A 27,461-nucleotide genomic window follows, 5' to 3' on the forward strand; every position below is an offset into this window, starting at 1 on the left:
TACAGGGTCACTGTCCTCCCACGTCTGATTGAAGATGATAAGCACTCATAAAAAAGTCATTTGTCACGCAATATGAGACGTCATCACAGGATGTCGGCTTGGCAATTACGCAGACCGCTGCCGCGGTTCCTCAATCAGAGCCTCTCTCTGAAGTGTCCTGTAGTTCCAACGGTGACCCTGGACAGAGTTGCAGTCAGCAGGCCGAAATGGAGCTGCCTCCTACGTAGTAACTTCGCGCCGCCAGACTTCTCGTCATCGCCAGGTAGGATTGGCGTCCATGGTTGGGCATCCCACATACGGTATCATAGCCAACTAGGGCGTTCGGATTCTGAGACTGTCATTCTAGAGTGATCCTTCGGGCTTAGACGTTCTATTACTTTTCCGTGAACTGGTGGTTCAGCAAGAGAAACTGTCTGTGATTTAGTTATCACAATTAGAAATGTCCCATCAAGAGAGACCTTGGGAAGATTACTTTAGGGGTTCAATCCATATTAATGCTACAGAACACAGAAGTGTACTTTTACGTCATTTAGATAAACTTTTTGTGATTGCTGTACCTGCGCGTGAAATCTTTCATACCCAACCAATCACCGGTCATGTCAGAAGTGAAGAGAAACGGCACTTCTGTTTAAAGACAATAATTACACTATATCCAGAATAACATTTTCACTCTGCAGCGGAGTGTGCGCTGATATGAAACTTCCTGGCAAATTAAAACTGTGTGCCGGACCGAGACTCGAACTCGGATCCTTTGCCTTTCGTGGGCAAGTGCTCTACCAACTGAGCTACCCAAGCACGACTCACGAAAGGCAAAGCTCCCGATTTCGAGTCTCGGTCTGACACACAGTTTTAATCTGCCAGGAAATTTCATATCAGTCCACACTCCACCGCAGAGTGAAAATCTCAAAAAAATGGCTCTGAGCACTACGGGACTTAACTTCTGTGGTCATCAGTCCCCTAGAACTTAGAACTACTTAAACCTAACTAACCTAAGGACATCACACACATCCATGCCCGAGGCAGGATTCGAACCTGCGACCGTAGCAGTCGCGCGGTTCCGGACTGAGCGTCTTAACCGCGAGACCACCGCGGCCGGCTGAAAATCTCATTCTAGAAACATCCCCCAGGCTATGACAAAGCCATGTCTCCGCAATATCCTTTCAATCCAGGAGTGCTTGTTCTGCAAGTTTCGCAGGAGAGCTTCTGTGAAGTTTGGAAGGTTGGAGACGAGGTACTGGCGGAAGTAAAGCTGGAAGGAAGGGCCTGAGTCGTGCGTGGGTAGCTCAGTTGGTAGAGCACTTGCCCATGAAAGGTAAAGGTCCCCAGTTCGAGTCTCGGCCGGCACACAGTTTTAATCTGACAGGAAGTTTCAATTACACTATGGTCACCGCGATTTATGATGGTCTCCCGGACAATACAAAACTAGGACATGGCTCTTAATAGTGTGTGTGAGACCACCGCGGACAGTAATGTACGCTGTGCAACATGCTCCCATACAGGCCACAAGGTGGCAAGGAGTTGTTGTGGTAGGGCGTTTAGTTCCTCAACTAGCGCGTCTGACAATTGCTGGATGTTTGGATTGTCGTTGGTGCATGTACGTCTTCTCAACGCTTCCCACACGTGCTCGACACCATTTAAGTTAAGGCAATGAGCAGGGCGGTCCATTTGAAGAATACCCTCTTCTTCAAAGAGCTTCTCCACTTGCGCTTTTGAACGATGTTGCGCAATGACATCCGTAAAAATGAAGTCAAAACCGGGTACAACTCTGAAAAGTCGAACATGGGGAATGGGTACAGTATCACGATGACGTTTACCGCTGCGTGTACCGTTTTCAAAGATTTGGACATGTATACGCCTATACAACATTATGCCTCTCCACATCTTCTTCTACCCAAATCACAACACTTGGACCGCCAAAACTATCCTGTTCGGCAATGGTCCTGGGTACATTACGTGTTCCGATCTCTCGTCATACGAGGGTAGTACAGAATCACTACTCAGGCTGAATTCGCTCTCATGCGAGAAGAGCACGCGACCCCACTTCTCGTCGGTTCATTCCCTATTCTCTCGGCACCAACGCAAATTTTACCGTCGACGTGCGGGTGTCGACGGCACGCAACACACTGGTCGTCGGGCAAGGAGACCGCCTGAATGCACTCGCCGTGTGCAGCGTGAGATTGCATGTGTAGCAGTCCCATTAGATTTGGTTACAATTGCACAAGCAGTTTAACCATATGTCCCTTCTTGACTGCAGCACAATGCAGCGAGCTGCTGTTGTAGTTGGTCGACCACTTCCTCTCCTTCGTGCAACACTGCCTTTGGTCCGCAATGCTCCCCACGCAGATGGGGCAATGCTGTGTGGCATATTAAACTCCTCTGTTACACACGCCACACTTTGCCCTACTTCCAGTTTCCCGGTGATTCATCGGCTGTGAAATCAAAATGGTTCAAATGGCTCTGAGCACTATGGGACTTAACTTCTCAGGTCATCAGTTCCCTAGAACTTAGAACTACTTAAACCTAACTAACCTAAGGACATCACACACATCCATGCCCGAGGCAGGATTCGAACCTAAGACCGTAGCGGTTGCGCGGTTCCAGACTGAAGCGCCTTTAACCGCTTGTCCACACCGGCCGGCCTGTGAAGTCATCCAGATGTTGAATTTGCCTATGATGCATTGAAGAAGACCACGACAGTACACCGTATCTACTCGCTGATTGCCACCCACTGACTTTTTCTATTTCTCCAACCGCCCCACGTTCGGCGCCACTATCATTTGGCGCTCTAGTCGTGCTGACGCCAAGCCATGTAGCGTCCAGCTTTCTGTGCACGACTGGAAGACCTCTACCAACATGCTCCCGCCCCTTCACTCATTTCCACCAAGGTGTTAATACATTACTTCATGTGTCGTTTCCTTAAGTTTCTCAAAGAAGTGTACATAGCCAATCTGCAGAGTGGCAGCAAAATATGTTGCATGATCTGGAGGAATTTCTCTTTCAGTAGTGAAGGTATATGCACGTCACCAAGCTTTATAGAACGAGTAGTGGTATGTAGTGGTCGTGAAAACTGCAACACCGGGAAGGATAGAAAATAGCGAAATTTTAAAAATGTGTGTAAAATCTTATGGGTCTTAACTGCTAAGGTCATCAGTCCTTAAGCATACACACTACTTAACCTAAATTATCCTAAGGACAAACACACACACACACCTATGCCCGAGGGAGGACTCGAACCTCCGCCGGGACCAGCCGCACAGTCCTTGACTGCAGTGCCTCAGACAGCTCGGCTAATCACGCGCGGCGCGAAATTTTACCTATTGTGCGTATACAATATAGTAGGCAGAATAATCGATTACATTTTTAGGTGATTTGGACGTATACAGTGTGTAAAGTCAGTAGACAGAGCTGACATCTCGGGCAGCAACTATGGCTCTAATCCGGCCTGCGAATCGAGTCGAACTGAGCTTTGATACAGACACCTTATTCCCTACTGCTCCAGCTCTATGCCAGAGTTCATCAGTCGTAGTGTCTGGCTAACGGTGCTGTGACCGTCTCTCGGAAACCCGTGTCCAGATGCTTGCTGTGGGTGAGAAATCAGGAGAACGTGCTGGACAGGACAGACTTCGAGAAACCTCTGTATCGAGATAGACCGGGACAGACCTGTCGAAATGTTGACTTACTTTACCTCGTAGTTCTTGGTCGATTTTCAAGGCTTTATGCGCCAATACATCAAAACCTTTCTTCGAAATCAGTTTCAATGAGCTGCTTTTGTAAAATACCAGTTTGTTGACAAAGTGTTTCGTAGGGTATTTGTAGGCGGTGGCTCTGACCACACTGTACGTCCTCTTTCGTCTCCATCTGCATTTCACCATTTTTAAAGCTGGCGCCAAGCAACAGTGTTTCCTCCTCCATGGTGAAGTTACATGTTTTTGGAAAATGAGTACAGCTAAATACAGGAAAACATACCACTTCTATGGTGTGTGGGAAAACAAAACCGATTTTAGGCTTTCAAGGCAATGGAACTTGGTCTAGCTTTCGCAACTCAGCCTTTCCAAAAACTGGATGAAGAAGATACTTAAAGTAAAATGAGAGTTTTTTTGTTGTTCTGAGAGTGAACTGGAACAATTAGAGTTCAAAATGACATTTCCTTAAAGTCAGAATAAAATGCAGATTATTTTTGGAAGTTAGTGAGTGTGAAAACCTACTTTAACATTGTAAAAGTGGATAAGTTTATCTTTGTGAGGCAGAGTTTTGAACGATGAACGTTGCGAAATCTAAGTGTAGAAATAAACCGACTCATCCTCGCCTTTCAGACTGTGTACGGTTGTCTCTGACAAATTATTCACCAGATTATAACAAACTTATCAATGATATGTTCAAAGCCAAAGTTTTTCAGCATTTTAGCTATCTATATTTCATTTTATTTTTTTCATGCGTGTAATATCTTGAAAATTGAGTATCAGGCCTGCAACTGTTGATGGAGAGAAAATTACCTTTTATGTATTTTGTGCAATTAAAATTCATCATTTTGGCTATATTATTGTTTCGTGCTTGAACCTTTATGAATTTTTAAATAAGTAGATATCTAAATGGTCTAAACTGCATTTAGTAGAAAGGTTGAGCACCTCTGGGCTATACTTACTAGCGGCGCTCGTGTTTTATACGCAATAGCACTCCATACCATCACACCATGTGTCGTAGTCCAGGCACTGAAGTAAAATTAATGGAAAAAATTGTGTAGGGGCAAATTTCTGTACAGTGGTAAGAGAGAGCGCCATTAACAACATAATAAAAATTCAGGCTCTTGGGATGCGAGTGCGGTGGTGGAGGTTGTTTAAAAGTCCTTTTTAATGTTTTTATTGAATAACTCGAAAACTGAGGCTCTTATCGAAACACTTTCTCAGCAAAAAATGAAAATAAATTAAATTTCCTACTGAAAACTTCCCATTAATTTTCTCTAGGATTAATAATTCTGATTTGTAGAAGACGTAAAAAATCATACATTACTAAAAATAGTGTTTTGATACTATAAAATTAATGTTTATTGTTAAATGAAGTACATTAAAAAGAAATAGTAATTGTTTTAAATACGTTAACTAAGCGTAAACTAAATACAACAACTTTAAGGCATAAACTGTCTTCTAAGGGTATAACAGTGTGGAAGAAGGGAGAGGGGAAGAAGTGGAGGGACGGTAGGTCGCCGCATTGTGGCCATGCACTTCCCTACTTCTTAGCTGAAGTTCTCACCATCATCATGATCTCCTTCCAAGGGTTAGATGTTGCAGGCACCTGTTCTGGTCTCTGTCATCCAGCTATCCATTTCTTGCGAGGGCTACCAAGTTCTGTCTTTCCAGCCGGCCGGTAAGTCAGCATCTTTTTTGCCAATTTATTGTCTGTCATTCTATCAACATGATCCTTCCGTTTCACTTTGTTCTGTCCTGTCTTGCCACTAACTGAAAAGATTTTTAAATCTGATCTTATTGTTTCATTCCTTTATTTTATCTATTTTATTAGAGCCTCTTATGTGTTTCATAAACTTCATTTCTGCTGCTTGTATACGTGATTTCTCTTATTTGTGCTGTGATTCAGAACCATATACGAGAGTAAGTGCAGCCAGACTTTATAAAACTTTGTCTGAGTTTCTTTTCTCGTTTTTCTTCCTAAAGTTCTTCCAATTGTTCAACAGATACCTTGATATTTATTAACCTTCTTCTCAATGTCTTTGTCACAGTTAAAACTGATATCACATCTCAGATAACTAAAGTGGGATACCTATTCTAAAATTTTTTCATTTATTATTATTCTCTATCTGACTTTAAAATCCATTATCTTTATTTTATCTGTAGATATAGTTAAGTTGTAATATATTGTGTTTTGGCTCAACCTACATACGGATGTTAGGTAAATTATCTTCTGTTTCCTGCATAAGTATTTAGTCATCAGCATATATCAGAGTATTCAATGGTACGCTAGATCCTGTTTTAATTCTTAAGTGTATTTCACCTTTCCACTTCATAACTAGGCCGTCAATATACATAAATTAAGTAAAGTAAGTGACAAACTGCATTATTGTTAAACATCTTGATTTATTAAAATTTAATGTGACATTTTCGAAAATAAACATATAACTATTCATGTGTTTATGGATAGATTATCAGTGGTATTAATAAGCTGTTTTGGCCGAGTGGTTCTAGGCGCTATAGTCTGGAACCGCGCGACCAGTACAGTCGGAGGTCCGAATCCTGCCTCGGGCATGGATGTGTATGATGTCCTTAGGTTAGTTAGGTTTAAATAGTTCTAACTTCTAGGGGACTGATGACCTCAGAAGTTCAGCCCATAGTGCTCAGAGCCAGTTGAATAAGTTGTTTATGAAAACCTTTTATCTTCCCAAAAGGGGTGTTTTTCCTTATCAAAGGCTTTCTCAAAATTAATAAACGCTAAATGCGTTTCTAATCCGAATTCCCTACGTTTTTCTATAATTAATCTTATTATGAATATACTACCATTACACGAACTTCCCTTTCTGAAATATGACTGTTCTGAGATTACTGCATCAGCGCTACTTTATAGTCTTCGATTAAGAATTTTCCCATAAATTTTATATTCTACGGTTAGTATACGTACTCCTCTATAATTTTCTGTGCCTTTCCTATTGCCTTTTTCAAAATATGGAAATAAGTTTAGCTGTGTTGCAATCTACAAGTACAAAACAGTTCTTCTAACATATATTTGAAAAATAGAGGCAGCAAAATTCTAAAATATTTTTCCATATTTGATTAACTCAGTATTAATGTCACCTAAGCCAGTAGGATTTCTTTTTTTTACATTTAAGGCTGGTTTTAAATCTTTTATGTCTATTTCATCCGAGTTATTATCAATTTTACAGAATAACTTTCTTCAGTATCTTCATCCTACCATAAATTTCTGCAATGTGTATCCATTGATTTTCTGTTATTACATTAATGTTTGCAACATCTTTCTCCGTTTTATTCACGTGCTTCATAAGCCTAAACGCTATATTCTGTCTTCCGTGGGAATCTTATTCAGCATTAACAATGAATCTTTCCCAGGATTCACTATGGTATCTTTTAATGAAATTCTTTGATTTCTTTTCTGTTTATATATCCATCAGGCTTCATTTGTTCGTGTTTGTAAACGGGTGCTGTAGGCATTTTGTTTTTATTTTGTATTGTTAGCTGTTTCTGTATTCCACATTTTCAGACCTCTTTTCCGGTTTGATACTTTACTTTTCCCTAGTATCTCGTTGGGTATTTTCAACATTACTGTTCTTAATCTTTCTCATTATTCTTCAATATTGTCGTCAATTTCAACCAATTCCTGTTTGAGTTTTTTGATGTAAGTTTCTTATGCTTTCTGCCTGTTTCCTCCAACTTGTCCATGGCAGCGTGGGATGTGCGCCACACTCGAACCCTACCATCAGCTCTTACCAAGTGAAATCGGGACTCATCTGATTGGTTCAAATGGCTCTGAGCACTATGGGACTTAACAGCTGTGGTCATCAGTCCCCTAGAACTTAGAACTACTTAAACCTAACTAACCTAAGGGCATCACACACATCCATGCCCGAGGCAGGATTCGAACCTGCGACCGTAGCAGTCGCGCGGTTCCTGACTGAGCGCCTAGAAACGCTAGACCACCGCGGCCGGCGGGACTTAACAAGAAAGAAGGATCCTTTATTGTATGATTATATGATAGCGGAACAAGCACTGGTAGCAGTTACTTCTGTAAAATATCTGGGAGTATGCGTGCGGAACGATTTGAAGTGGAATGATCATATAAAATTAATTGTTGGTAAGGCGGGTACAAGGTTGAGATTCATTGGGAGAGTCCTTAGAAAATGTAGTCCATCAACAAAGGAAGTGGCTTACAAAACACTCGTTCGACCTATACTTGAGTATTGCTCATCAGTGTGGGATCCGTACCAGATCGGGTTGACGGAGGAGATAGAGAAGATCCAAAGAAGAGCGGCGCGTTTCGTCACAGGGTTATTTGGTAACCGTGATAGCGTTACGGAGATGTTTAACAAAGTCAAGTGGCAGACTCTGCAAGAGAGGCGCTCTGCATTGCGGTGTAGCTTGCTCGCCAGGTTGCGAGAGGGTGCGTTTCTGGATGAGGTATCGAATATATTGCTTCCCCCTACTTATACCTCCCGAGGAGATCACGAATGTAAAATTAGAGAGATTAGAGCGCGCACGGAGGCTTTCAGACAGTCGTTTTTCCCACGAACCATACGCGACTGGAACAGGAAAGGGAGGTAATGACAGTGGCACGTAAAGTGCCCTCCGCCACACACCGTTGGGTGGCTTGCGGAGTATAAATGTAGATGTAGATGTAGATATAGTCATCAGTCCCCTAGAACTTAGAACTACTTAAACCTAACTAACCTAAGGACAGCACACAACACCCAGTTTAATGGAGGCCGTCGGCCACTGCGTTGTCCGAGGCGAGAGGCAATGCCTGGGGCTCTCGACGGACAGGGGACACAGCTGAATATTGAATCGCTAACTACATCCGAAATGTAACGTCCCATGCTTCTATCTCCAACTACCATTCCGTGATCACAGTCTATTAATTCCCATCACCCGTTAACCTGTTCACATGAATTACCTGAGTACAAATGACAGTTACGTCAGTGCACTGCCCTTTTATACCTTGTGTACGCGATACTACCACCATCTGTGTATCTCAACACAGCTGTCGCAAGACTTTTGTCACCTCAGTGTACAGTCACGTAATTCTTTTTTATAGTCGCTTGGTGAATTAATGACTGAACAGGAAGTTACTGCACTTCTCTCACCCTTAATTGTATTACGGATAGACTGCACAAATCTCTTCCGTTTAGGAACTGCTGGCACTTGTGGACTGAATTGAATATAGTGATTTGCCACACATACAAGATGAATGTGTGTATATCTGATGGAGCTGGATTGGTAATGTTTAACTCTAGAACAGTAATCTGCTGTAATGCATTGTTTCACTCAAACTGAAATATCTAAATTTCCATAACATCTGGGTGGCCTAATGCTGTTGCAGTGGGAGACAATTTACGTCGCTGGACTCCTTCAGGTGTTCGAGGAGATGAGACTGACGCGAAGCATTTTTTCTCTCATGTTGTGAAAAGTATTCCAGTCATTGACAGTGGAGGCAGTGAAACATTGTTTGTCGAGTACATATCGCCGGAATGTTACGCTTGGGAGCAGTTGTTCAGTGTGGTAGACAATTAACCGTTCAACTGTTGAACTTTTTTGCGTAGGAGCACATTTAACAACTGCATATGAATAATCAATAGTCTGAAAATAACTGCAGTACATAAACACGTGGTCAATGACTTACTTTGCCTACTCACGTAAGCGAAATGAACATAAAATGACGGGGAGGCAGTCTAAACCGAAAAGCAAGCAGTGCTCGTGGTGAGGGAACTTGCCTTTCCTGGAAGAATGTTGCAGCTGACGTAGAGGACAACTAAGAATTAACTTCCCCTCTAATAGTATAGAACACTGTGCAGAGATTTATGTAGAATACGTCCCTATTAATTTATTGTGTTTATATATCCATCAGGCTTCATTTGTTCGTGTTTGTAAACGGGTGCTGTAGGCATTTTGTTTTTATTTTGTATTGTTAGCTGTTTCTGTATTCCACATTTTCAGACCTCTTTTCCGGTTTGATACTTTACTTTTCCCTAGTATCTCGTTGGGTATTTTCAACATTACTGTTCTTAATCTTTCTCATTATTCTTCAATATTGTCGTCAATTTCAACCAATTCCTGTTTGAGTTTTTTGATGTAAGTTTCTTATGCTTTCTGCCTGTTTCCTCCAACTTGTCCATCAGCAACTCATAACCGTATTCCACGTCGTATTAACGCACTTTCAGGTGTATAAACACCACCCGAACATGCTTGTGCACCGTGTGGCCAGCAATACATAAGATGTGCTGCGAGATGGTGGGTATAGCTTTGTGAAACATCCTGTAGTTGCTTCCTGTTGTGCAGAGGGATGGAGAGCGGGAAATTAAGTGTTCGCTCTTCAGTTTGCAGACCTCTGAAGGAGGGAAATGAATTATCACAGTCTGGCGCCTTACCTTCTCTTGTATTTCCACCATTCACCCTCACTCTCTCCTTCCGCCCTGTCGCAATGTCAGAACACAGTTTATCCCTTAACAAGGCTCTGTAGGGGTCGCCCACTGCCGGGCTGGAAATCTTTACTGCTTTGTCAGGATGCAGACAAAGGCCCTGGGTGGTGTCATTAGGTGCAGTAAAACAGTATTCGAGATTATTCCATTTATTAATCAGAATACAAGTCGTTGTCGCGTCTTCTGCAACGGCTGGTGACCACATAATCCGAAGAAGATTCCCCTGAATCCACCAGTGGACACAAGGCTGCTGAGGACACTGGATCAGCTCGGAGTGGAATTGGATGACACCCTTGTCCGCCGTTTGCAGCCCTCTGGCGACGTACGCACACACGCCTCGTCAGTAGCCCTGTTTGGAGGAGCCAGGACCACAATGTGTGTGGTTCACATGTGGTTTTAAGGATTAATCAGCCCCTCCCAGATCACTGACCACGGTGTCTCATGGGGTGGATAACGATGTGGAATGCAGTGATGTCATGCTGAATGCTGAACGCGGCCTGCTGAGCTGATATGGTATGCTGTCAGACTCGCGCGACGCTAGAGTTTTAGGGCAGTTTCTGTCCTGAACCGCAACCGTGTTGGTAGACCTCCTGAACTACTCATCAGTGCTGGCTGTTGTGCTGACTTCAGTACTGGATGCTGGACTCCTTTATTCAGGGTTATGGACTCTACATCTCCCCGCAAGACCAACGCTACAACAATCTCACACACAAGATGTTAAGATATCGTAATCGGAGAATCGCAGTCTCTCTTAACCCAGTGACTCAGCAATATTTTTCCCCTTACTCCACACTATATTTACTATTTGAATTTACGAAAATCAGTAAAGTTTGTCTTACACACTTTCTCAAAATTATATAATTTTGATGCCATTCTTTATAGATGTTTGCTGGTGGGGAAATTCCCCGCGCTACACTCACATCACAATTGCCACTCCTGTATCTGGTGCTGCCAACCAACACAATACTTTTCGTATGCCTCTCTCCTCTGTCGTATTAAGGGCAGCCGCAACGATGGTTATCAGGCTGACAAAGGTTGGTGCACCAGACTTCGTCCCACTGTCCGCGCAGATACCTGTCTCGGAAAAAACCTATCCTGACTCAAGGTATGTGATGTAGCTGTACGATTCCGCACGGTCGAGCGATCAACATGTCGCCACTGTCGGGTGATAGCCGCAAGGGGTTACTCAGATCCTGCATGTAGTTGAGTGAGGCCCTACTGCACTCATCGATTGGATATTTGCATACAGTCGTGGGATCCCGACAACGAGAGTAGTAACATCACGACACGATGACTCCCATTCTCGAGAGACCACAATCCGAGCTCCTAGGCGTTTCCCCATCTTGGGGCATAACGTCATCTTTTCACAAACAACCAACATTCAAATTCGTTTTTAGGAAGTGAAAACTGCTACGCAATCTTTCATTATATAGACAACAGATATGACGTTAAACCCACGTAATTTGTGCAGTTGCGCTGAAATATTAAGTAACTGCATATCCAAGCATGTAGCACAGTTCATGCCAGTTTAACGGCCTAGTTTTTATTCGTTCATCGTGTTGCAGGTTTAATCGCCAGCAGAGTATCAGAGTATCAATCATGGTGGTATGACAGCTTATTCATGAGCTCGCGATTGTCAAAAAATCTGTGGATTATGTTCAATCAGCAGCTGGTAATGACTGCTGTGTTGTAAGAGGACACACCTGTCGAAGCGAAGAGTTCAGTGTGCCGCGCGCTTCGAATGTCTCCAAACCTTGTTCTGACTATCCGAATAGTAATCTACTGTAGACGCGTAATATCAAAGCACTTGAACTAGGTCGGATCGTGGATGTCTGGCTCCAACGTCAAGGTCACGAGGGCCATGTTAACTTCGATTTGCGCATAAATGCCCATAGAGTCCATAGCCAGGGAACAATAACATGCTGATTACATGACAGCTATTGCTCTTAACTATCACGAACAGATGGACAGCAAATCATTCGCCAGTTAAAACAGATGAGTAGTTAGAAACAGATCAGTAGTTACAGCTTCCGTAACTGCCTCCTCGATATATGGTGCAGAAGCTCACCATACGTTACGAGATTGGCATGCACGCCGGACAACTGCCATTAGACGCTCACAGGAGGAAAAAGCGCCTTGGGCATATAGACAGTGATCCATTTGCAAGGAAAACCAAGTTGTAAGAAATGATTTGGGCAAACAGAGAAGAGGTATTTATTCCACATTACAAGAAATATTGTGCAATATAAAAAGAAATTGGTTAAAAAATAAAATTCCTCTGTATAATGTCTGAAATTAATAATTCAGGTGAAAATCAAATGTTTGTGGGCAATAGTTAGAAAAGAAATCTGGAAATTGGTTGAGAAATGTGTGGACATTTTATTAAAAGTAACTACCAAACAGCAGTCTGGTAGCCAACAAGGTAACAATCACTTGCTTGAAGTAGCTGAGAAGACTGGCATGAACAATTCAGGGATAACTTAAAAGGAGACATGCAAGAAGCAATGCCACATACAGACAACCAAATCACAATTACTCCATACTGTGCCAAAACAATTTAGAATATAATTAACTCGACAGCAAAAACTCTGATAGAGATGATAATACATTGCTTGACAAAAAGAGTGAAGCACGCAGACAAGGAGGACGAAATTAAACTGGCTTAGAGTGTTTGTTATATTTTTTCAATGGTTACAAATTGCAGATAAATTTACAAATGGCTCAAAATGGTTCAAATGGCTCTGAGCACTATGGGACTTAACATCTGAGGTCATCAGTCCCCTAGAACTTAGAACTACTTAAACCTAACTAACCTAAGGACATCACACACATCCATGCCCGAGGCAGGATTCGAACCTGCTACCGTAGCAGTCGTGCGGTTTCGGAGTGAAGCGCCTAAAACCGCTCGTCCACTGCGTCCGGCCCAATTTACAAATAATTTAACAGCACAAGCCCTCTTCTTAGCATGACGTTACACCCTCTCTGGTCAGAATACAAGCACTGATTCTGTCGGGAAGGGTGTCACAAAGCCATTGTATCCTCTTTTGGGGCAAGATGATCCAAAAGTGTTGCAACTGATCCTTGATGTCCCGTAATTGATTAATAGGGTTGTGTATAACGAGGGAAATATTATGAATATATTGTTGATGAGTAATGAATCGTTGGAGGTAAAAATAGATTTAAAGTAAATGTATATTGATTCTGTAATCTGAGATAGATCAAGTGTGATTGCTGTGACGTGGAGATTAAAATATTCTACAAGACGTCCAGGAATCACAAAACCGCATCTGTACGAGTTAGTGGTCTGTGCTGCAGAATGGACAAGTGAATTACGTGAACTATCAGCTTTGCCTAAAGCCTCAATGGGACAAAATGCAAAATGTTTCGTGAAAATGGACGCAAACATGGTAATATGGAGAAATGTAGCATATATGGTCTATCCTACTGTCTGTTCACAGTTCATGTACAGAGTTCCGATTCAGGCAGTTATTATAATTACAAAAACAACAGACTTGTCATATCTGCGTATATCTCAGTGTGTATTTTAGCTAGGTTTTGTTGGAGAGGGGAGGTGTGTTGCAGTGCGGACGATATACTGGGGATGCCAAGAAATTTCGGGACACGATGGTTCAGATAATGTCTTAGAGACACGTGACTGACGATACAGCCGACATGGCAAATGGCCACACGTTACGTCAATGTGCGGCAAGACTTCGGAAATGACTTGTCGAGACACATCACGTCAATGGGCAGCGCGTGCCATCGTCGCCAATCGAGCCGACGGCAGAAATCAGACGGCCGCCGAGCTGCTGCATCTGATGGACAACCGTCGTCATCATCAGCCACCACTCGTACTCCGAGGTCCGAAGCTCGGGGCTCTGTGCCTCCTCGCATTCACGCTGCAGCCTTCGCCCAGCCACCGACGGCTCCTCTAAGCCCAGTCCCCCCCTGACCTGAGCTGGCTGCCAGCTCCACTCGGCGCGTTGTCAGTGTATGCTCTGTGGCTGGCTCCCACCAGTCCATGTAACATTCAGGTGCGTCCACTACCGTTGCACCGGGACGATCGTGCAGTGTGTCGACTCCAGGGTGCCCCCGCCTGTGGTACAGTTAGAATCTCATGCAGCATCTTAGGCCCCCTATTCCACCAGTGTAGAGGAGAGATACCCAAATTACATCACTTTTGAGTCTTTACTTATTAAAGCCTAAACATTAAGTTCGAACATTATTTATACAGTGCTATCGTCAACTGCAGAATATTGTCCTTAGTAACTGATTTAAATGATGGAGATTCTAAGGAAAATAGACACACTGCACTTAACTTACTAAAAGCCTGCAAGTGGTACAATTAAGGACTCTGGTGTCCTAATTTGCATCATTGGGTGCATGAGATGTACCACCTTCATAAACAAAATCCCTGAGCATAAAGGTATGTAATAATCTAACTTTGAGGAAATATTTCATTTTGTAGTTTTTGCATCACTACTTGCGGGAACTGCAATGGAACTTTTTCACTTCTTTCCCCAGCCTTCCATCTTCTGGATGAATCCACAATCTGCATATTATGCATCTGATCATTTATTCCATTCGATCTCCCTCGCACAACTCGCTCTACCATTTCTCTCTTTTACGAATGAGGTTCTATGGTGTCTTCCTTATAGAGTCTCCAAAACGCTTCCTTCTCGGAAGTGGAGCTGTAGTTCCAGATTTCTTCTCCTTCGTTACCCTCGACATTTCTTGCAGGGGTCATCGTCAACTCACATGATACTTGGGTAGGCCTTGACGTTTCGCTTGGACTTCCATTCTTTCTTTTTTGGGTCGACTCTTTAACCCCCCCCCCCCCCCCCTCCCCACCTCCGCCCTCCACCTTTTGTCTGCAGTAGCTTCTACTGTATTGAAACTACGGCGGAATCTGTTTCGTTCTGTGGAATGTAGAAACCAAGTTTTCTTACGTCTAACATGCTTCAATCGAACATAATGTCTTCAGATATAAGAATATGCTAACGAATTAGCCAGGGATGCTCAATAAGTAATGAAATAGATATTTTCGGGAAAGCAGGTTGGTTTTATTCAGGATTTCAAGACATCACATTATTCTCCACTCTTTTAGCTACAAATCGCTATTTTTTAACATAATCTCCGTTCAGTGCGACGGCCTTATACCACCTTACTGCAAGGGCCTGGATGCCCGCATGGTACCACTCTACTGGTCGATGTCGGAGCCAACGTCTTACTGCATCAGTAATCTAGCCATCATCCACGTAATGCTTCCCACCAGTGCGTCCTTCATTTGGCTAAACAGATGGAAGCCGGAAGGCCCGAGATTCGGCCTGTAGAGTGGATGATGAAGAACAGACCAATGAAGTTTCGTGAGCTCTTCTCTGGTGTGCAGACTTGCCTGAGGCCTTGCGTTGTCCTGGAGAAGGAGAATTTCACTGAGAGTGTCCGCACGTTCCAACATTGCAGGCATCAGAGCTGTGTGCGGCCGTCCTGCCCACTGGAGATCGGACAGCGCGACCTTGTTGGGAAGATGACAGACGCCTTACCAACGAGCCATCGTGATTTTGTTCACTGCCAGTTCTCTGTAGACATTCTTCAAGCGCCTACGAATTTCTGTGATGTTCTGATTTTCTGCAAAAAGAAACTCAATGGCAGCTCTCTGCTTGGAACGCACCTCCGTTACAGACGCCATTTTTAAGGCACCGTATAGCCCTCCCACCTATCAAAACTTCATGAAATTACAGAAGCTGAAGCATAAATGTTTCACAATGTCCAATAATAATCTCCGCATTTTTTCAACCGAAATCGGCCGAGAAAAAAATATGTTGCTTCAGTTACTGAACGCTCCAAAATTGTCAATTGCGTTGGAAACACTTTACTGAAACCAAACATTTTTATAGCTTCGTTTGCATTATTTATTTTATTTTCAGCACGCTTCTTAATTGCTAGATTAGACACATTGTATATGCATGCGCTTACATTTAATCCATGACCCACACTTAGATATACTGTTACAGCTAAATGCAACTCATCTGAGCTCCACCTTCTAAACGGCTTTCAGTTGTCATACTATAATGCAAAAAGTTTAATTAATAACTTAGGATAAAAGAAATGGCTCTGAGCACTATGGGACCTAACTTCTGAGGTCATCAGTCCCCTAGAACTTACAATTACTTAAACCTAACTAACCTAAGGACATCACACACATCCATGCCCGAGGCAGGATTCGAACCTGCGACCGTATCGGTCGCGCGGTTCCAGACTGTAGCGCCTAGAACCGCCCGGCCACCCCGGACGGCTTAGGATAAAAAAACCATAGAAAAATTAGCATATCATTTGTAAACATTATGTTGCGCTAATAATGCTAAACACATTTTTTTTTTGTACCACTAAATGAAAATGAAATGATCGTGTGGCATTGTCGACCGGCAGGTCCCATCCGAGGAAGATCAGCAGCCGAGTGCAAGTCTTATTTCAATCGACACCGTATTGGGCGTCTTGCGTACCGCTGATGAGGATGAAATGATGTGGAGGACAACACAACACCCGGTTCACGAGCAGAGAAAATCTCCAACGCCATCGGGAATCGAACCCGGGCCGCCTACATGGGAGGCAAGCACGTTACCACTCAGCTAAGCAGGCGGACATTGTACTGGTAGGACATCGGATACTTGTAGCAGCACATTATAGGCAAGGTCGCCGTCTCTTGTTTGTCAGGGTTCTACAAACGGACCACAATGAATAAAGAGTCTTGACTCTTTGAAAACTAAGATTATTTCGTTTATTTTAATCACTTAGTAAAATAATATGTTGGCACTTATAACTATATTCTCTTCGCTACGCGCACAAAAAAATTAGATGAAAACTACGACAAAACCAATGCCCCCTTCAGACGATTTCTTCCTAAAGACACAACTAATAGCTGACAGTTTGGCACCAAGAAGCATCTAGTTCAGGCTGACCTTCGAAGTGTCGGATAGTACAAGAAATGTTAACTGTATACCAGTGGTACAAATTAGGAGCCGGTACAGTATAGAACTCGCGTACCGTTGATGATTGTACGACACAAAGCTTTACTCCTCGTCTGGGCCCGTCATCACCGACATTGGGCTGTTGAAGACTGGAAACATGTTGCCTGGTTGGACGAGTCTCGTTTCAAATTGTATCGGGCAGATGGACGTGCACGAGTATGGAGACCGCCTCATGAATTCATGAACGCTGCATGTCAGCAGGGGATTCTTCAAGCTGGTGGAGGCTCTGTAATGGGGCGTTTGCAGCTATAGTGATGATACCCCTACTACGTCTAGATAAGTCTCTGACACGTACGTACACATCCTGTCTGATCACCTGCATACGCTCATGTCCATTGTGCATTCCGACGGACTTGAGCAATTCCAGCAGGACAATGCGACACCCCACACGTCACGAATTGCTACATAGTGACTCCAGGAACTTTCTTCTGAGTTTAAACGCTTCTGATGGCCACCACACACCCTAGACATGAACATTATTGAGCTTATCTTGGATGCCTTGCAACGTGCTTTTCGGAAGAGATCTGCACGCCCCTCCAATTCTTACGGATTTATGGACGGTCCTGCAGCATTCATGGTATCAGTTCCCTTCAGTACTACTTCAGACATTATTCGAATCCATGCCACATCGTGTTGCGGCACTTCTGCGTGCTCGCTGGAGCCCTACACTATATTAGGCATGTGTAACAGTTTCTTTGGCACCTCAGTGTATTTGTGTGTGTGTGTGTGTGTGTGTGTGTGTGTGTGTGTGTGTGTGGGTTCACTTCGTCAGGGGACTTTGCTGACGAAACCTGCATTCTATTAGAACAGATTTTGGCTGTTCCTCTGTGCGTTTGCGCGTGTGTGTGTGTGTGTGTGTGTGTGTTTGTGTGTGTGTTTGTTTGTGTGGGTGGGTGGGTTGTAAATATCTCACCTGTGTGGTTACTAAAGTATTTACAACACACACACACACACACACACACACACACATACACACACACACACACACACACAAAGCAACACAGACTCATCGTCGGAAGAAGCGGGATTAAGAAGTTTAATGTGTTCTGATTATTTCCAGAAAAGTGGTGAAGGTATTAATTACACAGGTCACAACTGCTTCCATCAACCATCCGACAGAGAAAGATTTCCATAGCTTTGCGTCAGTACAGGAGGCTAAGTGGGATGTGAGTAGGACGGAAGAAGTGGTTACGTCAAGGCCGATTGAGCGTTATAAGTGTAATGAAAATAGTGCATGCACTTTTAGCAGATAGTGGCAGACAACCTAATGTTAAAATCCGAGATACCTGACATTTATCAAATCCGAGTTAGTGATTAGTCTCCAAGGATTTCATTGTTGGAGGGACATTAAGATATCAAACACTAATCTCTCTTGCCGGCCGGGGTGGCCGAGGGGTTCTAGGCGCTACAATCTGGAACCGCGCGATCGCTACGGCGCAGCTTCGAATCCTGCCTCGGGCATGGATGTGTGTGATGTCCTTAGGTTAGTTAGGTTTAAGTAGTTCTAAGTTCTAGGGGACTGATGACTAATCTCCCTTCCTTTCTTTTTTCATGTAGTGCCTATTCAACCAGGCCAGTAAAAGACAATAAGTAAACAAATAACAGTAACGACGCGTTGCCAAATGGAGGTACGATGCATATGTACCATGATACTTATTGGAGCTGAGAGAGAGATAAAGAGTGGGGGAGGGGGGGGGGGGCGGGAAAGAGAGAGAGAGAGAGAGAGAGAGAGAGACGAACTACGCAGGAACACAAACAGTCGCAGTATAAACATATACACCCGTTGTCACTGCGAGATCGGGCTGAAGTGCTTAATAGGTGTCGCAAATTGCGGGTGAGTGGTGGAGCTACAAGTGAAAGGAGCGCAGCCGGGCGTGGGTCGCGTCCAATGGCGAGCCGACCCTGATGGGGCACATCCGGCAGCTATGAGGCGGCTAGAGGCTGTGCCCACTGCGGGTCCACCGCAGACACACGCAGAAGCGAGGTGGGCGCTGGCGTCTCGGCTGTCCACACACAGCAGGTAGGTGCCAAACAACGCCATTCTCCCGCCTGCCTGCCAGTCACAGTTTTCGCGTTTCGTTAACACATGCATCCAAATATTTGTATCTTCATTATATTTATTAGTCAGTCTAACATTTATCACTAATCGACTTCCGCATTCGGGAGGACGACGGTTCAATCCCGCGTCCGGCCATCCTGATTTAGATTTTCCGTCATTTCCCTAAATCGCTCCAGGCAAATGCCGGGATGGTTCCTTTCAAAGGGCACGGCCGGCTTCCTTCCCCGTCCTTCCCTAATCCGATGAGACCGATGACCTCGCTGTCTGGTCTCCTTCCCCAAAGCAACCAACCAACTAATCGACTTCTCTAATTCCCTGTCGTTGCTGACGTAATGCAGGTACTCAGTTAGAAAGATACAACAGCTGTATATGACAGTTAAAAAGACCAATGAAAACATCATTTTGCTCAAAGATGTATGCAGAAAAACATGTTCAGCTAAATGGTGTTCACACAATTTCCGTCCTAGCGTTGACGAGCTATGCGCCTGCACTCTTACAGCGGCGATGGATGTAGCATTGCTTGAAAACATTGTCACGTGCGAAGAAGCAGTATGTCAAAGCGAAAGGGAGACCTCGGCAAGGTGGAGACACCGTCGTGTTTACGCCCAAGGAAAATGGAGGGGAAGGGGTGATAAGGACTTAAACTTGTGGGGTGGCGGATAAAGTCAAATACTTGTTACTTCATTATTTCATTATGAAAAGACACTTAAATTATCTGTGCGTGCTTTACATCTACCTCCGCCGTTTACAAATGTTGCGATCAACGAGAAAGCGATGGAGAACATACTGATAACTTCCAGTCTGTAAGTCCACTTTACTCTTTGTTCTCACTTAAATAAGTTGTTCCTACCTGCCATTTACTCAGCGGTATCAGGACCTATGTCCATAGATAAAAGTTTTGATTTTTAACTGATTGATATTTTTGCAAAAGTTCACACATACGAAATATAACTCTTCGTATTCTAATTACTGTCTCTATCGGAAACAACATTATTAACAGTGCAGATGCCACCTCTGTGGGATGTTCCAAGTAAAATGGTCTGTCGCCCTGACTTCTAAACGCAAAAGTTAATCGCTCGCCATAAAAGTGAAAAAAACCTCGCCACTTTCCACACGGTTTTGTCAACATTATGGGCGGAACAAAAACAAATACTTCCGTGAAATCTAAGCGATTGTGGATGGTGTACAGTCCTCGCGAGTTCACTTCCAACTTTTACCGAAAACGCATTCAAGTCTGCTCATCCGAAGCACAACGCACGCAGGCGTTGGACTGATGCGGACAGACTGATATCTCGGTGAAAAGTGTCTCTTTTCACTGCCTCTCTGGCTGTATTTATATAGGGGCACAGCGCACTGTCCAATAGAACATCTGCTATTAACCGCCCTATGCACAGGTAGGAGTACCTAAATAGTCCCTTTCTCAGAAACATGTTAATTAATAACTCCGTCGTTTAACAATTTACAATCCTCTTAATTTGTATACAGATAGAGTTAAGTTTGCTTTGGTTCCTGAAAGTTTTAACTCGACGGCATTTAAACTTTTCCGGCTAGAATTTTTAGAACGGAACCAACAGTAGAACATGACCTCTGAACTGCCTGTTTAAGATTTCTCGTACCCATTATTATTTACAATTTAGTTTTTGAAACTTGATACAGCTGTATTATTTCATGAATGTAATCAAGTGCTGTAATCAGAACTTTATATTAAAAATGCAAATGATACTTAATCTACCATGAATAAGGACGTTTTCGTTACAAATGAAAACTGACAGAGGTAGCTTATTGGTGTCAGATGGTTTTACATGGAACTGAGGCCGTATACGAATTTTCAGCTTTGTGGGTCTAATATTTAGCGGCTTCAATTTTCCGTAAAAACGCGGGTTTTGGCCAAAATATTGCTCTGTTCAAGTTGAGACTTATAACTTTTAATTATGACATATTCTGACTAATTTTTAGCTTTCAAATTTTATTATTTAGTGCCACATATTTTTCTCTTAAGATTGTATATTTTGCCTAACACATTCATTTGATCATTCTGAAACTTAATGTTAATATTAATGTTTGTAAGCATACACCGACGAAGTTTGGAAGAGTTATTTTAATTTTCAATTTCACTTCTAAAGTATGGTGCTATCCTTCGTATGTTAAGCACAGACGCGTTATGATGACATCGCGCTGGTAGTAGTAAGCTGTGGTTAGCCCCGGAACACTAGCTTGCCTCTGTACCACTTACATAGTTACGGCGCTTGTTTTGCCTCAAATTCTAATAATCTTTCAAGTGGAGCGCTGAACTCTACACGATTACATGCAAATACGTGCATAGCCCAACAATTACACACTGACTGGCGCCTTTGTGTGACAATACTGCTAACTCAGTATAACTTCCACGACATAGATTTTCATCGTGAAGTCTACAAATCCACGTTTCGTATGAATAAACGACTGACAGCTTTAATTCAGATGTTTCATTTATTTGTAAGAATCTGATGCAGTAAGCTTTTTCTGAAACTATATTGTCCCGTCCGCCCATTGTGACTTGCTTATTCTGACATCTATTAAAATAAAATGCCATAGACAGAACAATGTATCTCGGAGAGGTCCAATTCTGTGCAATAAAACTTGTCATGTTTTCGCAATGTTGCAAGTTTTTCTGTTGTCCGTAACGTCGTTAAAGCTGCTGCTTGATGAGACGTCTACCCACATCTCAAGTAGGATATTTGTTGTATAAATTCACCTTCTTCTTCTTGTTTGGAGTAATTACCTGAATCCCAATCGTCTCAGCATCGTGTCCGTCCTCATAACCTGCACACTATCGACTTAATTAATTTTTAACATTTTGCTCGCACAGTCTGCAAGCTTTTGCTTCAGCACTGCCTCTTGTTTCTACCGCTCACCGTCGTGGCTGCCCGCGAAAACATTTTCTGCTCTTACTTTCTATGACCGCACTGTCACGTACCAACACGCACTAGTTTGAACTGCAACGTGTTCTATCTACTCACGTTATACTATCTCCTCGATTTTACTGACAGCTGTCCTCAGAAAATCCTACAACAATGTGTTAAGTCAGTATGTAATAAATTTATCCACATTCGTCTGAAAACTGACAACCAGTAAATCAGTCGGTGGCCTCCGCTCAGTGCAATGTGGGTCAGGTACAGGAACTAGCAGCTCCATGCGGAGCTGTATGCTGTAGAGTCGACTGCGGCGTCCAGGCTCCTCACCCTCCAAAGTGACGCACTGCGATGTCTTACCAAAGGTTAATAACATAAAGAGTGAAATAATTATCGTCCCTTCACCATCAGTCTCCTGCATCCGGCTTTTATTAGTGTCTTCACAATATTCCAATGTACAATATTATTATAACACTTCATACAAACAATCCATAGTTCTTCTGAATAATTCTACTTATATTATTCAACTAGCGGCACAATAGGCTCAGCTAGATCACGTCTTTCCTTTCCAAGAATTATCCTTACAGAAGCCATCTTCTTACGGTAACAGATACCCTCTCTCCCATCAAGGAATAAGATCTAGCGCATGGAGCGTGTAACACAATTACATTACATTCGCATAACGTCTTTGGTCTGAACAGTAGCGTAATTCCGATACTAAGAATTGGAGATGTTTTTCTTTCTCATTCTAAAGTCCAATACTCTACTAATATATAAATGCTATGTTATAACTAGACCAAGGTACTTCCCGCTACGGTCTGGTGTATGATTAGCTTTGTCTAATAATATTGTCTCAGAAAGCAATACTAGAAATAAGAATAACCTTAACAAGGATTTAAAGTCACTTACTCTTGTACAAAAAGGTGTGCATTATTCAGGAAGCCCCATTTTCAATAACTTGCCAGCAGCCATAAAAAGCTTAACAACCTAAGAAATTCAGTTTAAAAGCCTAAAGGATTTATTGGTGGCCAACTCCTTCTACTCCAATTGATGAATTTCTCAGTAGAACCAACTGATTTGTGTGTGTGTGTATGTGTGTGTGTGTGTGTATAAGTACAATCTAACTTCTGCACCATTTCAGTGCAGTACTGTGTTCATTGTAAATAAGTACTGTAGTAGCTCTATTATGTTGATTGCCTTACAAATAAAAAAACATTTCTTTATTTTAAATTCAGTGCATTAATGCGATCTTAGTAAATGAGTCTTTGTAAAATGATTCTTTCATATAGTGTTCATTAAAAAATGACGATCATTCGACTTGGGACCGGTAGAAGGTACATTAGCTTATTTGTTTCAGCTGTAAATGTTTCTCATGTATTACTGTTTTTCTGACGTATTCTACATCCTGGAGGACCTCCTCACTGCGGATCAATTTGAATGAAAGTAAATCTAATCTAGTCTAATCTATTCAGTAAGTGTCCGATCAGGTGGCAGCATCATTGTGTTCATGACAGGAAGACAGATACAGTGCCGGCTGCAGTCTACACTACTGAATCCTTGGAAGTGAAGGGCTGTCAGGCTCTAGACGTCTATTAAAAATCAAATGATGGGCGGCAGTCTTGTTCCACAATACTCCTCCTACACTGTCATTTCGCCGGGATCTATCCATCGAGTAATGTATGTCATTCCACGTATGGTGCTACTTTGAACGTCAAAACTTAATTTTTTCATAAACATGGAATGCGCTCCTCGAACTAGTTTTGTCGTTCACATATGATAACTTGTTTAGTGAGGCAGATTGTTTAACAGAGTATCATCCTTAGACTAAGTTTTCTGAATCTTCTTTGCTAAGCTCGAAACTCAGGTCTATGCGACAAAAATTATGAATTTTTTGCAGCATTAGTCCTCATATTCTTCGTAGTCTTGCGAAACTTTCCGCCTAATGTTCAAATGTGTGTGAAATCTTTTTTCCTCCTACTTCTTTGATGCGTGCACTTAAAACACTGTCCCCTCGGCATTGGGCTTCTCGTTTCACTGTGTACACTTAACCTTAGCCGGGTAACGCTTTGTAAGCAGGCTTCGTGGCGTTCACCATCTGTAATGTTGCCCTTTTCTTGACATCAATTATACATTTAACGAGTATCTTAGCAAGCCGTCGGATATGTCCACGAAGACATTTTCTGCTTTGATGTTTCTGTTCGCACTGCAAGATCACAACCAGTAAAACTGCAGAGTTAGAAGATATTGCATATATATCTGTGCACTTGAAAAATACATCGAATGAAAAATAAGTAATCTAAAGATAGTTAACGGCTAAGGTCATCAGTCCCTAAGCTTACAAACGACTTAACCTAAATTATCCTAAGGACAAACACACACACACACGTGCCAGAGGGAGGACTCAAACCTCCGCTGGGACCAGCCGCACAGTCCATGACTGCAGCGCCGAGACCGCTCGGCTAATCCCGCGCGGCTTTTCCGCCTAATACCAAATTTGAATTTACCATAAATGGAATGCTGATGTTGAGAACTTTTTTCCTCCTACTTCTTTGATGCGTGTACTTGAAACACTGTCCCCTCGGCATTGTGCGTCTCGTTTCACTGTGTACACTTAACCTTACCCGGGTAACGCTTTGTAAGCAGGCTTCGTGGCGTTCACTATCTGTAATGTTGCCCTTTTTTGACATCAATTATACATTTAACGAGTATCTTAGCAAGCCATCGGATATGTCCACGAAGACATTTTCTGCTTTGATGTTTCTGTTCGCACTGCAAGATAACGATGCATGCTATTCGATCTATAACTGTGTTACACTTAAACATGAGATCGACTTAGTCCATGCCACGGCTGACATCGTAATGTGATTTCTTGAGTTAAAAAAAAAAAAAAAATGGCTCTGAGCACGATGGGACTTAACATCTATGGTCATCAGTCCCCTAGAACTTAGAACTACTTAAACCTAACTAACCTAAGGACAGCACACAACACCGAGCCATCACGAGGCAGAGAAAATCCCTGATCCCGCCGGGAATCGAAACCGGGAACCCGGGCGTGGGAAGCGAGAACGCCACCGCACGACCACGAGATGCGGGCGATTTCTTGAGTTATAACAGAGTGTGTAGGAATCTCGATGAGGGCTATATAAAGGTATGTCTTTTGCCACAACTTAGAGAATTTGATAATTTCTTCGGCACTTATTTTGTTTACCGTAGTGTTTTCATATTTAGCGATTTGCACCTCAGACATTTCATATGGTGGCACCTCCATTTGGGCTTGTATGCAGAAAATATTCTAGTTGTCTTCCTTCTCGAAGTGGACTGTGAATTTCAGCGCGTATTTTAAAAGATCCGAGTACGCTATTTTGCCAGAGTTTTAGGGCGTGAGCGATTTGTCCACATCCTCTGTGACAAAGAAGACTAACTAAAATAAAAATCCTCAGTGACGGATCCTAAAAAGTAACCGGGAGAGAGGGTGGTGGCCCTTCTAAACATTGGGAACTGCATATCAAACATTTGCATCTTCAATGACATACACACTTCTTAACCCTTACCTTTCATCACAACCGGTAAAACTGCAGAGTTAGAAGATATTACATATATATCTATGCACTTGAAAAATACATCGAATGAAAAATAAGAAATCTAAAGATAGTTTCTATCTTTAATAGGAATACACATCCACACTGCCAGTGTAACGTTAGATATGGAACTACGTTCCTATAGGATCCAATTGTCGGTTAACGACTCTTGGCCCGGATAGCCGACTTTCTTGGTTTAGATTTTTCGCCAACTTTGTACAGTTTTAATTTAACAAATTCCGGGTCAGTTTCATTTTATACCTGACGCACACAGTTCTAAATGAACTAATTACTGAACAATATAACAGAGGAAAGAGAGTGAACCATTTATAAACACAGAGTTTGAAGTTGCTAGGCTAGGTTGTGGAGGCTACGAAGCATAAGAACAGTCCTTTACGTGACCTGTCTTCACGTTGCCTTGTGGGTTTGGGGGAGGGAACCAAACAGCGAGCTCATCGGTCCCACCGGATTAGGGAAGGATGAGGAAGGAATATAGCCGTGCCCTTTCAGAGGAACCATCCCGGCATTGGCCTGAAGTAATTTAGGGAAATCACGGAAAATCTAAATCAGTATGGCCGGACGCGGGTTTGAACCGTCGTTCTCCCGAATGCGAGTCCAGTGTGCTAACCACTGCGCCATTTCGACCGGTTGAGCATACGTCTCTGGGCAGTATCAGTCTGGGCATGGTGGCTAGATATTAGTAATTGCTATTAAGAAAATAGACATATCAGGTATACTTCTCCTTATAGCATAACATGAACATTGCTGAACTATGTTATTTAGTATGTGAATTTCGCACTGTTAGTTTTACATATGTTGAGTTTCAAGCTGTTGAAATACGGATTTCATTTACAGGAATCATGCTGAGCGCAACACCCAGCAAGCTGCGACGATTTTGTGCTTTGGTGCTGTTGGTTGTGAATCTGTCAAAAGTCACGTAAGTGCCAAGATGTACTCATAGTGCTGACACATTACGCATCATGACTATAGTGTCGGATATTGTACGTAAATCAAAGTAGATACTGTTGCATTTTTACTCTCAAGTCACTGTTTTCATTAAGGTTTAATAATTTGATGGAAGCTATGTAAAAATTGCAGAAAATAAGAACGAAGTATAAGAATTCCATGACCAGAGTTTCACTGCAATAGTTCTTACAGTACCAGTAAGTTAGGTTAGATGCACGAAGAGGTTAAGAAGGAACAATGCAACGCCACAAACAGATTGTTGTCTAGTGCTATATAACTGAATGTGATTTCGTCTAGTGCTATATAACTGAATGTGATTTCTTTAATAAGTAATTGTTCATAATGTAAGTGTAAAGGCATATGTGTTGCTCCAACTCTGCATTTCGTTTCTGTTTTTGGTTAATTATTCCTAGTGCCTCAACCGTTCATCTCTGATTGCAAATACAACCTTATTAAAAGACTTATCATTCAATTAAATTTTTCTGTGATCTCCACAAAGAAAAGAATTATGATGTTAGTCTTTTTTTGTTTTCTTTCCTATTTTTGTAGGTACTTGAGAACGTGTAAATGGATGAGCATTTGCTTCTCCTGCTAACATTACTATTTTTCCTTGACCCATTTTAAATAATTCTATGGTATATGGCACAGACAGACATGGATTCAGCTCTTATATAGAGAATGGGCAGTACTAACGTGCTTCTTTTGAAAGCGAAAACTGTTCAGGTGCCGGCCAACAGTCTGGTTAAATATTTTGACATAGTAAGGGCTGTGTTTCTCTAGTTCGTGTGG

At 42.6% G+C, this 27,461-nt stretch overlaps 1 protein-coding gene across 1 annotated transcript in view; it reads left to right on the forward strand.

Annotated features, from left to right (window-relative positions):
- The first annotated feature begins 19,075 nt into the window (after positions 1-19,075).
- The window catches only part of LOC124612933 (glutamate-gated chloride channel-like), a 156,036-nt gene continuing 147,650 nt past the window's right edge, over positions 19,076-27,461 (forward strand). Inside the window, exons 1-2 of the mRNA XM_047141435.1 lie at positions 19,076-19,198; positions 26,562-26,643. Of these exons, the coding sequence (XP_046997391.1) occupies positions 26,567-26,643 (77 nt within the window). The 5' untranslated portion in view covers positions 19,076-19,198; positions 26,562-26,566. The remainder of the gene's footprint in view (positions 19,199-26,561; positions 26,644-27,461) is intronic.

Source organism: Schistocerca americana, chromosome 1, assembly GCF_021461395.2.
Source record: "Schistocerca americana isolate TAMUIC-IGC-003095 chromosome 1, iqSchAmer2.1, whole genome shotgun sequence".
Classification (NCBI taxonomy): Eukaryota; Metazoa; Arthropoda; class Insecta; order Orthoptera; family Acrididae; genus Schistocerca; species Schistocerca americana.